This window comes from Typopeltis vanoorti, chromosome 7 (genome assembly GCF_054136105.1).
Source record: "Typopeltis vanoorti isolate ZY-2024b chromosome 7, IOZ_Tvanoo_1.0, whole genome shotgun sequence".
In the NCBI taxonomy this organism is placed as follows: Eukaryota; Metazoa; Arthropoda; class Arachnida; order Uropygi; family Thelyphonidae; genus Typopeltis; species Typopeltis vanoorti.
In genome coordinates this window covers 115,985,888-115,999,720 of record NC_143555.1, presented here as the reverse complement: position 1 = coordinate 115,999,720, position 13,833 = coordinate 115,985,888, and the positions used below count along the sequence as shown (strand labels likewise).

The following is a 13,833-nucleotide window of genomic DNA, read 5'->3' as shown; positions in this document are numbered from 1 at the left end:
AAATTTTGTTGATGGGAAAATATGTGGGATTAAGATGATACTTCAAAATTCTGCCAATAGGTTTTGAGATGCCTGAAATGTAAGGGATTGGAACTCTGCGGTCTGTCGAAGAAAACTGGGATGTTGGGACATAGGAGTCAATTATCTGCTGGATTTGATTAGGGTTGTAACCATTAGATTCTATTAACTTTTTTTATAGTGAAAAGTTCTTGTTCTAAGCTTAAAGGAGAGGAGCACACTTTATGTGCTCTATTAATTAAAGATTTGATAATGCCAATTTTTGAGAGGTGTGATGAGTAAACTTTTGATGAATGTATCTGCCAGTAAAGGTAGATTTTCAATAGATACTTGTAGACAAAGTACCAGAGGATGTGCGTGTAAGAAGGATGTCCAAGAATGGTAAACTACCAGAATTTTCTTTTTCCATGGTGAACTGAATGCATGGGTGAAGGCTATTTATCTGTTGTAGAAATGTGGTAAGTTCCTCTTCAGCATGTAGCCAAATAGCATCATCGACATAATGAAACCAAAGAGAGGGTTGGGGATGAATGGATGAAAACATCTTCCAGATGTTTCAAAAAATAGTTTGCCAGAGGTGGAGACAGAGGACTACCAATGGCAGTACCTTCAACTTTTGTAGATCTTGTTTCTCCAGCTGAAATATCCTGAATGTATGACAAAATCAAAAATTTTTGCAATATCCGGAGGTAATCATCATATACAGGAATACCTTGTATAGCATGGTTTTGAACAACGTGGATTTTGGTCTAATGCGGTTTTTATTATTACACTTATCATTATTACACTAACATTGTCAACACTGACCGGCGACTCCTGGGCACTGCAAGTGACAGTCGAGAGCTACGTTTATGCAGTAGTTATTCAATTGGCTCTCACGTAGCCACATTCTTTCCCTGCGGCATTTTATTATTTATGTTAATATTAGTATTTAATATTTTTTTATTATTTAAGTATGAGGGAAAAGAGAAAAAACAAAGAAGACACTGTTGGAGTAACAAAAAAACGCAAGTGGTTGACATTAGAGAAGAAACTTGAAATTATAAAATGTCATGAGAATGGCGCTTCATTTGCTAAAATAGCATGCGAGAATTCAATGAATGAGTCATCTGTACGAACAATTATTCAGAGCAAAGAAAAGATTAAATAACATGGAATGAGCACCCCTTCTTATATGTCAAAAGTGATCGTGAGAAATTGATCTTCTACAATGGAAAATATGGAATGCCTTCTAATGATCTGGATTGAAGATTGTAATCAGAAAAAACTTCCTTTGAGTCAAATGATAATCCAGGCAAAAGGAACAAGTCTATATGACAAAATAAAAGAAAATGAAAGCAAAAATGAAGGAGGTAACAACCTGTGAAACTTTTATAGCAAGTCGCGGGTGGTTCTACAATTTCAAAAAGCGTATGGGACTCCATAACGTAAGAATCCAAGGTGAAAGCACAAGTGCTGACTAAAACTGCAGAATTATTTCCCAATGAATTGAAGGAGCTTATTGAGAAGGAAGGCTACACAGATGATGATCAAATTTTTAACACTGATGAGATTGGCTTGTTCTAGAAAAAGAATGCCATTGCACACATTTCTAGCAGAGAAGGAAAAAACACAAGCTGGGTATAAAGTGTCAAAAGACCGATTGACACTTTTACTAGGAGGGTAATGCATCAGGTGATTTAAAATTGAAGCCACTGTTAGTGTACAGAGTGGAAAACCCCAGAGCTCTTAAGGGCTTTACAAAGAATAATTTATCTGTTCATTGGCGTTCGAATAAAAAAGCATGGTGACTCGTTCAATTTTCAAAAACTGGTTTAAAACTTGTTTTTGCCCTGAATTAAAAGCTATTGTAAAAAGAATGATATTCCTTTCAAAATTTAGTTTTTATTAGACAATGCCCAAGGCCATCCAACTCTATTGACTGACTTAGATGAAAATGTCAAGATTCATTTTTTCCCTCCAAACACAACATCAATTCTGCAGCCAATGGATCAAGGCGTTATCTCCACTTTCAAGGCTTACTATTTAAGATGAACTTTTGCTCAAGCTATTAAAGCTGCAGCAGAAGAAGATTCTTGGACTTGGAGTGAATTTTGGAAGAAATTGAACATAAAAGATGCCATTCAAAATATTTATGAATCTTGGCAAGAGGTGACTCGAAGCAACATGACAGCCGTATGGAATAATATCTTGCCGCATTGTTCAAAGGACTTTGTTGCCTTTGCAACAGAAAGAGGAAATATCAACAGAAATTGTGCAGATGGGCAAAGATCTTGGTTTTACAAGTTTAAATTGTAAGAATGTATTGATTTTCATTCAAATGATATGGATGATGAAACCTTTTTGGAGTTGGAACAACAACGAGCCTATGAAGCAGAAGAAGACGAAGATGACCCCACTGATGTCATGATGGAAGAATTTTCCTTTGCTGACCTTTCAACTTTTGTGAGAAAAATCGAAATGCCGACCCAAATTTGGAAAGAAGCATCAACGTGAGACAAAGAAGACAAGGATGGTTCAATGAACACTAAAAGACTACTTTAGTAAAAAGTAAATTACTGTATGCTAAAATTGAAGCAATATTTGTTTTGTTTTCTACAACTTTTATATCAGTTTAAAAGGATTTTATTTGTTATTTAGTTAATAAAAATAACAATTTTTTTTCATTTTTAAACAAAATGTTTAAAAATGATCAAATTTTGATCCCAACTGATAACTTCATCAAGCAACATATTTAGTTTTTTAATTTGCGAATTTGTAGGATTATGATTGATTTCTTGATAAGTGGAGGTATCTTGTAAAAGGCTGGTTACTTTTCTCTCATAGTCAGTCTTATTGATGATCACTACATCTTTTCTTTTCTTTTATCAGATTTTGAAATAGATATTTCATTATTATTTATTTTTTCTTAATATTAACTCATGGATTTCAGCACTTGATAAATTACAAAGTACAGAACCGACGGTTCTGTACTTTGTATTCCATTCCTTTAACTGTTTCTTCTACACTGATGATGATGTACTGTTACTTTTAATACAAAATATTTGTACCTTTAATTCATTAAAGTTATTATTGTTGGTTTTAGATGTGTTAAGTTATTAATATATTATGCCACAGGTACCTCTATAGATTAGACTTATTATCCTTCATTGGGAAGAATTTACTAAACAAACAGGAAAATTAGGAAAGTTATCGGTTTTACAATGTAAGCTTCGTGCACGGATTGCCTTTCTCAAAAAATGCCGTGATACAAAAGCCATTCTTAAGTTTGCTAGATTTAGAGAAACAATTCAGTCTCCCAGAGCTCATGCAATTTATGTTCGTGCAAGTTTTTCCTTGATACAGAACCAACTCTGGGTGACTAAAAAAGATTTAGCATCTAACATTCATTCTATTTTGGATCTTGAAAGAAAAATTTCAGCTGTTCTTGATGACGAATTACTGGATATCGTTCTTTGGGTGTCTAAACAATCGTTAACCCGTTCCTATAAAAAACATTCATGTAAACTTATGCAAAAATATGAATCGTTATACCATAAGCAAAAGAAAAACGTTACCTCTGACAACACTGCTACGAATAATTGGATTGTTAATATTTCTGGACGCCCTTTATCTGACATTAAAACTAGTGCATTAGCTAAAGGCCTTGATTTTGCCGTAATACCTAAACGCATTCGTTATCTTGATTTTTTGTATAATATCGAACGTAATCTGTCAGGATTTTCTAGCAAAGATCCTAATAAAACTACGATTTGAAGTTGCTGCCTCACTTTTCAAAAGCAAGTTACTGCCATGTAATTTATCGAGTACTGAAATCCATGCGATAACTTCATTAAGAAAAATAATGAAATATCTATTTCAAAATCTGATTAAAGGAAAAGCTGTAGTGATCATGGATAAGACTGACTATGAGAGAAAAGTAACCAGTCTTTTACAAGATACCTCCACTTATCAAGAAATCAAACATAATCCTACAAATTCGCAAATTAAAAAACTAAATAAGTTGCTTGATGACATTATCAGTTGGGATCAAAACACTGTGGATAAACTACGCACTCATTTTGAAAGAACTCCTTGCATATATGGCCTTCCAAAAATCCATAAAGAAGGTTATCCAGTAAGACCCATCGTGAATTGTATTGACTCTCCCACTTATCGAATTGCTAAATTTTTGTCACTTCATTAACTGCCCTTACTGGACTTTCTAGATCATTCATCAAAAATTCGACACAGTTTCTTGAAAAAATCAAAGAAGTTCAAATCAAAGAGTCTGACTTATTAGTTAGTATTGATATTGTTTCTCTTTTTACCAATAATTCATTAGCTGACTCTGTCAACTTACTATATAATGATTACCCTCTGGATTTACTCATCACACCTCTCAAAAAATCGGCATTATCAAATCTTTAATTAATAGAGCACATAAAGTGTGCTCCTCTCCTTTAAGCTTAGAACAAGAACTTTTCACTATAAAAAAAGTTAATAGAATCTAATGGTTACAACCCTAATCAAATCCAGCAGATAATTGACTCCTATGTCCCAACACCCCCAGTTTTCTTCAACAGACTGCAGAGTTCCAATCCCTTACATTTCAGGCATCTCAGAACCTATTGGCAGAATTTTGAAGTATCATCTTAATCCCACATATTTTCCCATCAACAAAATTTCTCACTTTTTGCCATCTACAAAAGACAAACTGGCACCTCTATCATTGGCTGGTGTTTAACCAGATACCATGTGAATGTAACTTATCATACTTTGAACAAACAGACCATTCTGTGGAAAAAAAGAATGAAGGAACATCAGTATTATAACGAATACATGAAACCTCATAAGTCTGGTCTAGCACAATATACCGTTGACACTAATCATAATATCCAGTGGGATAAAGCTTGTCTGCTCCACAGATGCAGATTTAAATATGAACGCCTTTTTAAAGAAAGTTGTGAAGCCCTTTTGTATCGACCGAATTTGAATCAAAATGACTGTCTTACTCTCCCAAAAGTTTGGGAAATTCTTATCTTATGCAACCATCAATGAAATAATTATCTTTAAAGAATTATTTAATATTATTTTAATTAATCTTCTGGAATGCGGCAACAATTTAATTGGTGATCCATTGACCATTCTGTCCTTTGTATTCCATTCCTTTAACTGTTTGTTCTACACCAATGATGTACTGTTACTTTCAGTATGAAATATTTATACCTTTAATTCTTTAAAGTAATTCCTGTTGGTTTTATACGTGTTAAGTTATTAATACTGCCTGAGAGCCTTATACCTTCATTATGTATAGAAATAAAATAGAGAATCTTAATTTATGACTGTCCATATATATATATATATATGAAAAGATTCTGTTTAAAAGAGGGATAAAATGACGAATGGACATTCATGCTAAGAAATAATTGACTATTTTGGATTTACAATCCAAGCAACTAGGCTATGAGGCCAGTATATTATGTCTGTAAATTGCATATGTTCTTCTAGCCAGTTTGCATGTTGTGCAGGATGAAAAACCTGAGTTTTGGGAGGAAAAAAACCTTCAACCTCCATATGATGGCTAACTCACCTTCAGTTGAAAAGCCCTGATAAAGATTTTTTTGCACCCCAGATGGGATTCAAATCTCAGTCTTTTCAACCAAAGGAGATTCTTGATACTAACTGAGAATCTTCGCATTAAGAAACAAAAAGTGATAACATTAAGCCAGTTTATGTAGCATCATGCTACATTGACAGAGATGTATTTGGCAGTACTGTAAGGCATTCAGTAAAAAGACCATTTAAAATAGGACTATGTTTTTGCCTTTTGTTATAGTTTCAATGACATGCACTCATAAGTAAGCGTGTGAGTTACACTGCCTCTATAAAAAGAGGAAAACCAAATAGCCTAAAACAATGCTGGCAAATAGGTGAAATCTAATAAAAATACTAATCAAAGGTAAAAATATCCTGTTGCTGTCACTTAATGCTGCACTCAATTTTGAAAAAATATTTTAAAAATTTCTGTCTCAGACAACTCTTATTACATTTTTAGATGTAAATAATTGTGAATATATATTTCAAAATATTAATTGCTCAGTTTTTTGTTTTTTTTAAAGCAGATCCTGATATCTTGTATGTTTTAAGGCAAAGTAATACCAAGGCAATGTCCACTATTCAAAGTGACTTAATGATATCACTATCAGAGATTTCTTAAAAGTTTTTTTATTTTATTTTTTTTTAGTGTATTTTCTGTATTTACTTGTCCACTCTCCAGGCCTGCGTCTTATATTCTTCATGCATCTGCTCTCCACTCCTCTCCTTATATCTCTTCCATAATTTCTTTTTCAACTGCAGTTCCTGTTTGATATTGTTTGTCATCCACTTGTACACCAAATTGTTTCTGCTGCTTCACTCGTGGAATAGTTTACAGCTGCTAACAAATATTCCTTCACAATTTCTCAAGCACTAATGATATCCTGACCTTCCAATTGCACCCTCCATGAAACCTCTCCAAGTTGATATCTAAGAGTATTATAATCACCTACCTTATAATTCCACATACATTCCTGTCTCTTTGATACTCCTGCATGTCTATTCATCTTCCAAGTCAAAACCACATGGTCACTGTCTCCAATTGGTGGGAGAGATGTCATCTCAGTTATTATCAGCTCTTCTGATGCTATGACCAAATCCAAAACTCTTGAACCTCTTGTTCCCTGTATTACATGTTGCCTAAGACATTTGTCCCTCAAGAATAATAGAAATTCCATTCCCTTATTACTACGTACATTTTCCTCTTCCCAGCTTATACTGCTGTAGCTAAAATCTCCCATAACAATCATTCTTCTTGCCAAGCTCAACTGCCTAAACATCTTCTGCTCCCCACCCTCTGTGCTCCTTGGTTTGTAGCAACACCCTACTAAATATCCTGTCTTGGCCACCTCTACCTCACACCATATGCTTTCAAAATCATTAGTGTCACTGCCTTCCAAAGCCTCCACTCTTGAGGACATAAGTCATTATTTATCATATGAAGTACTCCACAACCAAGCTTTCCCTTCCTATCCTGCTGAAAATGCTGTACCCTGCTACTTCTATTCCTGTTATTATATCCTCTTCTGTCAACCACACCTCAGTAATCCCAATAATCTTTGCCCTGGCTGATGCTATCAGTGCCACCAATTCATCTCCTTTATTTTGGATACTTCTGGCATTAGTATAAATCATAAAAATGTCACTGCTTCTATACCTATCATTATCCCCTCCAGACCCCACTGGACTCAGTGTTACCTGATGTCGTCCTCCTTCCCCCAAGCACCCATTCCCACAAGAGGCCACCCCTGCTACCTACCATCCATCCTGGGTATTTTAGTTTCTCTGCATTGACACACCGAATCGTTCAGAAAACAGCATCTCTCTCTCTCTCTCTCTCTCCAGATGCCTTCGTCTTTCCCTCATTCAAATGCAAGCAGTCTCTCGCATACAGTTCCCTTCTATCCTCAAATGCCTTGTTTTTTTTAAAGCAGATCCTGATATCTTGTATGTTTTAAGGCAAAGTAATACCAAGGCAATGTCCACTATTCAAAGTGACTTAATGATATCACTATCAGAGATTTTTTAAAAGTTTTTTTATTTTATTTTTTTTTAGTGGAGGTTTCCATTTGTCAACTTGGGCAAAAATTAATATTTTATCCTTCTAAATAACCAGGTTATCCTTTTAAGGTTCAGCTTTAAAACATATTCTATTTACTGTATGCAGTAAATTATAACACACAGACTATTATAAATTATAATACTGATGACTTGACAATTTAGGGGACATATTGTAAAGGTGGTGAAGGTAACACAGAGGATTGCTGCAATAATGAGAAGGACACTGACCTGCAGAGATAAAATGGTTATCATTCCGTTGTATAAGACTCTGATCAGACCACACTTAGACTATTGTTTTCAGATTTGGTCCCCAGGATTTGAAGGGGATAAATTAACTGTGGATAGGGTACAAAGGCAGATAACAAAGATGATTTCAGGACTGTACAATGTTAGTTATGAGGATCGGCTGAGGGAATGTGGAGTGCAGAGTTTGGTGGATAGAAGAAGAAGTGATATGATTGAGACTTTTAAACTGTTGAAAGGTATTTACAGGGTTGACACTGGAGAGTTCTTTCACTTGGTTGAACAGCAGGAAGGAGTGATGACAAGGGGCCATCCCTGGAAGTTACGAAAGGAAATTGTAAGCAAGAGGGTGAGGAATGGTTTCTTTGCATGGAGGGTGGTTGAACCATGGAATGCATTGCCTGATAGAGTGGTGAGAGCGAGAATGGTCAATGAGTTTAAGGAGTGGTATGATAGACTTTGTGTTTCCTAGAAGGGAACACAAAACCTCCCACGATGAGTCTTTTGACTCCATGGAGGCCTAATAATAATAATAAATTATAATACACTGAGTATTATAATTACCTAATAAATGCAGGACAACATACTTTTAAATTGCACTTCGAGAAAAATATATAAATAAATAATTCCTGGTCATTATATCTCTTGGACTGATCATGATTAAATTAGTACATAGAGCCAAAATTTGTGAGTTACACCAATACATACCTTTTCCAAAGACTGGTAGATGAACACCAAGGATATTAGGGTTGCAAAACTTTCTTCAGTAAACCGCGTAATATAACATACAAGCACACTGACATCAAATGCAACACTAATAATAAGAATCAGTGACATCCATAAACCAATCCACAGGCGGAGAGGCAAATAGTCTAGATGCTGCTCTCTAACAAATTAAAAAAGCACTTCATTTAGATTATTTACAATATTAGAGTTACTAAAAATATTTTGTAAAGCAGTCCATCAAATAGTTTACTACTGATGACTTGACAATAAATTTAAAATACAATATATATTTAAATTTAAAATTTTTATCCTGATAATTCAGTCACCTTTTCCTTGCAAACCTACTTCCTGTGATGACAAGGGGGGTCATCCCTGGAAGTTACAAAAAGAAACTGTAAGCAAGAGGGTAAGGAGTGGTTTCTTTGCATGGAGGATGGTTGAACCATGGAATGCATTGCCTGATAGAGTGTGAGAGCGAGAATTGCAGGTGCAAACTTGACATTATGTCTGTTTGCTTACTTGGAAAAAATGGAGTAAAACCAGGTTTAAAATTGCTTGGTATCTTTAACATAACTATACCCAAGTTAAAAATACTTTCTACATCTATATCTCCTCCTGAGATTTTTATTTAATAAGGTTATAACACCTTATGGTAACTTGTTTTGGTAAAATACTTACAAGCTCTGCATTACTAAATCTTGGTATTTCTAGCCTGGCTCCCACTGATGAGACAAGTCCCAGATCCCAGATTTAGCGGCCCCGAGAGAAAGCTCCATGTTCCAGCTCTGCAGTGAAAGTATCCCAGCCTTGGATTCCAGTTTCCAGACCCCAAGAGAGAGCTCCTATTACAGTCCTGCTGCCTTGGTAAGAACCCTTTGTCTTTTTTTTTTTCTTCTTTGGTTCTTTGTGTTCCCCCTGTACCTAAGTTTAACAGGTTTTTCTTATCTGCAAACAGGGAAAGCTTGGCCTTTTCTACAGGTCTGTCCTTTTGTGGGCTTGGATCATACAAGGGTCTACTCTTCCCCTTTTTTTTTTTTTGAAGTATGTCTTCGGCTCTACCGAGAGTAAGAACCCTCGGGTTCGAAATCGACACAAGTGTACACAAGAGGACGTTTGCGAAAGCGCTAATTGACTGCGTAGGGGCAGATAATATTTCTGGCTTTACCCCCTATGGGGGTGGCAGATATCAAGTAGTTTGTAAAAATACAACAACAAGGGAGAAACTACTCAAAGGGGTTGAGTGTGAAGGGAAACTTTGCCATCCTTTTGTCGTTGGTAGCATCTCTAAAAAGATGAGAATAGAGCGATTCCCTCTGGAATACATAGAAGGAGGCAACGACATAATTAATCAAGTCTTTTCGAAATGGGGAACCGTACGAGATGTCCAAGTAGGCAAAGACGTTGACTACCCTGAATGGATGTCGGGGGAAGTCACGTTCTTGTTAACGATGAAAACAGAAGTTCCGAATTTTGTAATGATCGGATCGGCCAGGGTAATGGTGAGTTACCCGGGAGTAAAGAGGCAATGTTTTAAATGTGGAGCCCTGACTCATCTCGGGGCCCAGTGCCCGAAGTTAAAGTGTAAGAACTGCCTAACAGCGGGTCATACACTAGCACAGTGCCAATCGGCATGCCTAAAATTCGGCATTAACGGCCATAAAATAGACACCTGTCCGGACAGAAATCTGGCCGAAAAATTGGGAGGCACTATTACGCCCAACATGGAAACAACAGCCCAAAATGTTATTGGCGCAGAACCGAATGATTTCCCCACCCTGAAGGCCACGCATGAGGAAACAACAAAGAATCATGCTGCCACCTCCGAAACACTGCCAAGTACACCAGTGGAGAAGCCTGCAACCAGGAGAGATGAAGGGCAGGAGGAACTGGCCACCGATCAAACCGCCGTTACAGACGTAGCAACCGAAAATAACCAGCAGCACCAACAAAACGGAACTATCACTGCAGTCACAATAGACGAGGACACGGAGGCAGTAGATATGGAAATCAACAATGCAGAAACCACACAAAAGAGGCCAGCCAGCCCTGAAGAAGTAAATATTAAAAAATCGAAACAAGGAAGTCCAGCACAAGTTGGAAATATAAAGTCAACTTCAGAACCCACAAAATTCCCTCACGCAAAGGCCAATGCACCTATATTGCATCTCTTAGAAGATATCCCCGAGGAGGAGGCGAGACTACGAAAAGCAATAGAAACATTCGGAGACATTCAACTGACACTCACAGGACAAAACGGGCCAAGAGTCATCAGTGCAGAATGGAACGACGTGTTTGTCGATAATATAGATGAAATCACTCCTGAAAAGATCATTGGTCTTATCGATGCAGAGGACTAGCAGTGCACAGAGGCCTCAACATGCTAAACCACGTCCGTGGAGACAAATTAGCAGATCTCATCATTAAAACCCACAACAATAGACAGCAGGAGGATTTAAACCTCACCTAACAAGTCAGTCGACTCCTAGTATCGATCTGCCAGAGGAGGAAAAAAAAAAAAAAAAAATTCTGGTTTGTTTTTTCTTCTTTTTGTCCTCTTTCAGATTAGAATTTTTGTTGTAAAAAAGGTCTATGTCTATTCCACACAGGAGGGGGCATCCTGAGAACCTGGGCTGCGAAGGCTTACACCGAGGCAGTGCAGCTCCTTGTGGGCTGCATCACCCAGGCCAGGCTCTGCCTCCGCTCTTCTCAGTATTAAACTGGTCATTCAGGTTGAAATTTCAGAATTTACCTAGTTTCTTACAAATTGTTATATGTAATTTTTAATGTTATTTACTAGTTCCTCTTTTACATGTGGTGCTTCTTTCATTTGTTTTTTCCCACTTTCCTCGGGCAGACACCTGAAGAGGTGACTGACCAGGGAAAAGCTGAAAAGAACGGATGGAGGGAGATAATGTCGGAGATCTGCTTGGTGCTGACATTTAAGTCAGGCCAAGTAGATCGACTGAGGCCTCTTTTAACTATCTACTACTATCCACTCTATCTTTTCTCCTCCTCTCTCACTATCAAGCTGACTCTCAGCACAACTTTTTTTTTTAAATCTAAAGAGGCCAGTGATGAAAGGCATGAACTCCCATTCGACCTCAATAAAGGTCGAAACCGGTCTGGGTAGTGGCCCCTTGCCTTTAATACAAAACATCATACATCCCCTTCTTGGAGATGTGTTTTGGCATTAAGGGTAAATATTAAGATTAGTGATCAGAGCTTGCTCCACCTTTACCATGAGTTGCCTTGGTCTTGCACTACCTGTGGGATCAGCTAGTCTTGCATAAATTGCAGGCGCAAACTTGACATTATGTCTGTTTGCTTACTTGGAAAAAATGGAGTAAAACCAGGTTTAAAATTGCTTGGTATCTTTAACATTACAAGATCAGCTAATGAAATCTTGTTGTTGTTGTTGTTATGACAAACTGGTGTATACAGAAGATAATATAAGATAGTAAATTGGTTAGATGGATTGAAAAAACTGGCATTCTGAAAGATACCAGTAAGTTGTGTATAATGGAGAAGTGTTTCAGAAAAGTTAGGCGACCAGTGGCATGCCTGAGGATTCTGTTCTTGGGCCCCTACTGTTTAAGTTATTTGTTAATAATATATCATGTATATTGACTGGGGATCTTCAAATGTTTGCTGGTGCAAAGTTAGGTAGAATTAACAGAAGTAATGCTGATGTTAATTCTCTACAGAAAGATTTGATCAGACTTTTAGTTTGGACAAATAAGTAGGGTTGCAGTTTTAATATTAATAAATGCAAGGTGACACTTTGGGATACAGGGATATAAAGCTACATACTGTATTGGTAGAGCTGTACTTCATGAAGTGGATGAGATTCGAGATCTTGAAGTGGACAGTGGATTGGAGAGTCCACTGTCCACTTCGACACGTGTTCCTTATTTATATTCAATACAAAACATACACAGTGAATATTCCAAAAATCAAATGCAAATATTACGTTTTTAGCATCTTACATACACATTTGACATTGCACATTATCTTATATTTTTATATAGATAGATATATTGCAATTGTACATTTGCAGTTCCTCAGAATGTACAATTGTACATTCTGAGGAACACGTGTTTCTGCTATAATTAAAAGTAAACTGACATGTGGATAAGGAGGTGGTGCGACCTCTATATAAAGCACTGGTCAAACACATATGGACTATAGCACTCAGATTTTGTCACCTAGTTCTCAGATTAAAAACAGAAGGACTTATAAAAAGAGTGGATGTTAAGATGGGAAGAACGAGAGGCCACTCCTGGAAGTTATTATTATTTTCTGTATTTACTTGTCCACTCTCCAGGCCTGCGTCTTATATTCTTCATGCATCTGCTCTCCACTCCTCTCCTTATATCTCTTCCATAATTTCTTTTTCAACTGCAGTTCCTGTTTGATATTGTTTGTCATCCACTTGTACACCAAATTGTTTCTGCTGCTTCACTCGTGGAATAGTTTACAGCTGCTAACAAATATTCCTTCACAATTTCTCAAGCACTAATGATATCCTGACCTTCCAATTGCACCCTCCATGAAACCTCTCCAAGTTGATATCTAAGAGTATTATAATCACCTACCTTATAATTCCACATACATTCCTGTCTCTTTGATACTCCTGCATGTCTATTCATCTTCCAAGTCAAAACCACATGGTCACTGTCTCCAATTGGTGGGAGAGATGTCATCTCAGTTATTATCAGCTCTTCTGATGCTATGACCAAATCCAAAACTCTTGAACCTCTTGTTCCCTGTATTACATGTTGCCTAAGACATTTGTCCCTCAAGAATAATAGAAATTCCATTCCCTTATTACTACGTACATTTTCCTCTTCCCAGCTTATACTGCTGTAGCTAAAATCTCCCATAACAATCATTCTTCTTGCCAAGCTCAACTGCCTAAACATCTTCTGCTCCCCACCCTCTGTGCTCCTTGGTTTGTAGCAACACCCTACTAAATATCCTGTCTTGGCCACCTCTACCTCACACCATATGCTTTCAAAATCATTAGTGTCACTGCCTTCCAAAGCCTCCACTCTTGAGGACATAAGTCATTATTTATCATATGAAGTACTCCACAACCAAGCTTTCCCTTCCTATCCTGCTGAAAATGCTGTACCCTGCTACTTCTATTCCTGTTATTATATCCTCTTCTGTCAACCACACCTCAGTAATCCCAATAATCTTTGCCCT

General features: G+C 36.9%; 1 protein-coding gene across 1 annotated transcript in view; it reads right to left on the bottom strand.

Annotated features, from left to right (window-relative positions):
* The window catches only part of LOC150104989 (electroneutral sodium bicarbonate exchanger 1-like), a 510,613-nt gene that overhangs the window by 215,005 nt on the left and 281,775 nt on the right, over positions 1–13,833 (bottom strand). Inside the window, exon 14 of the mRNA XM_090395098.1 lies at positions 8,608–8,785. Within this exon, the coding sequence (XP_090251224.1) occupies positions 8,608–8,785 (178 nt within the window). The remainder of the gene's footprint in view (positions 1–8,607; positions 8,786–13,833) is intronic.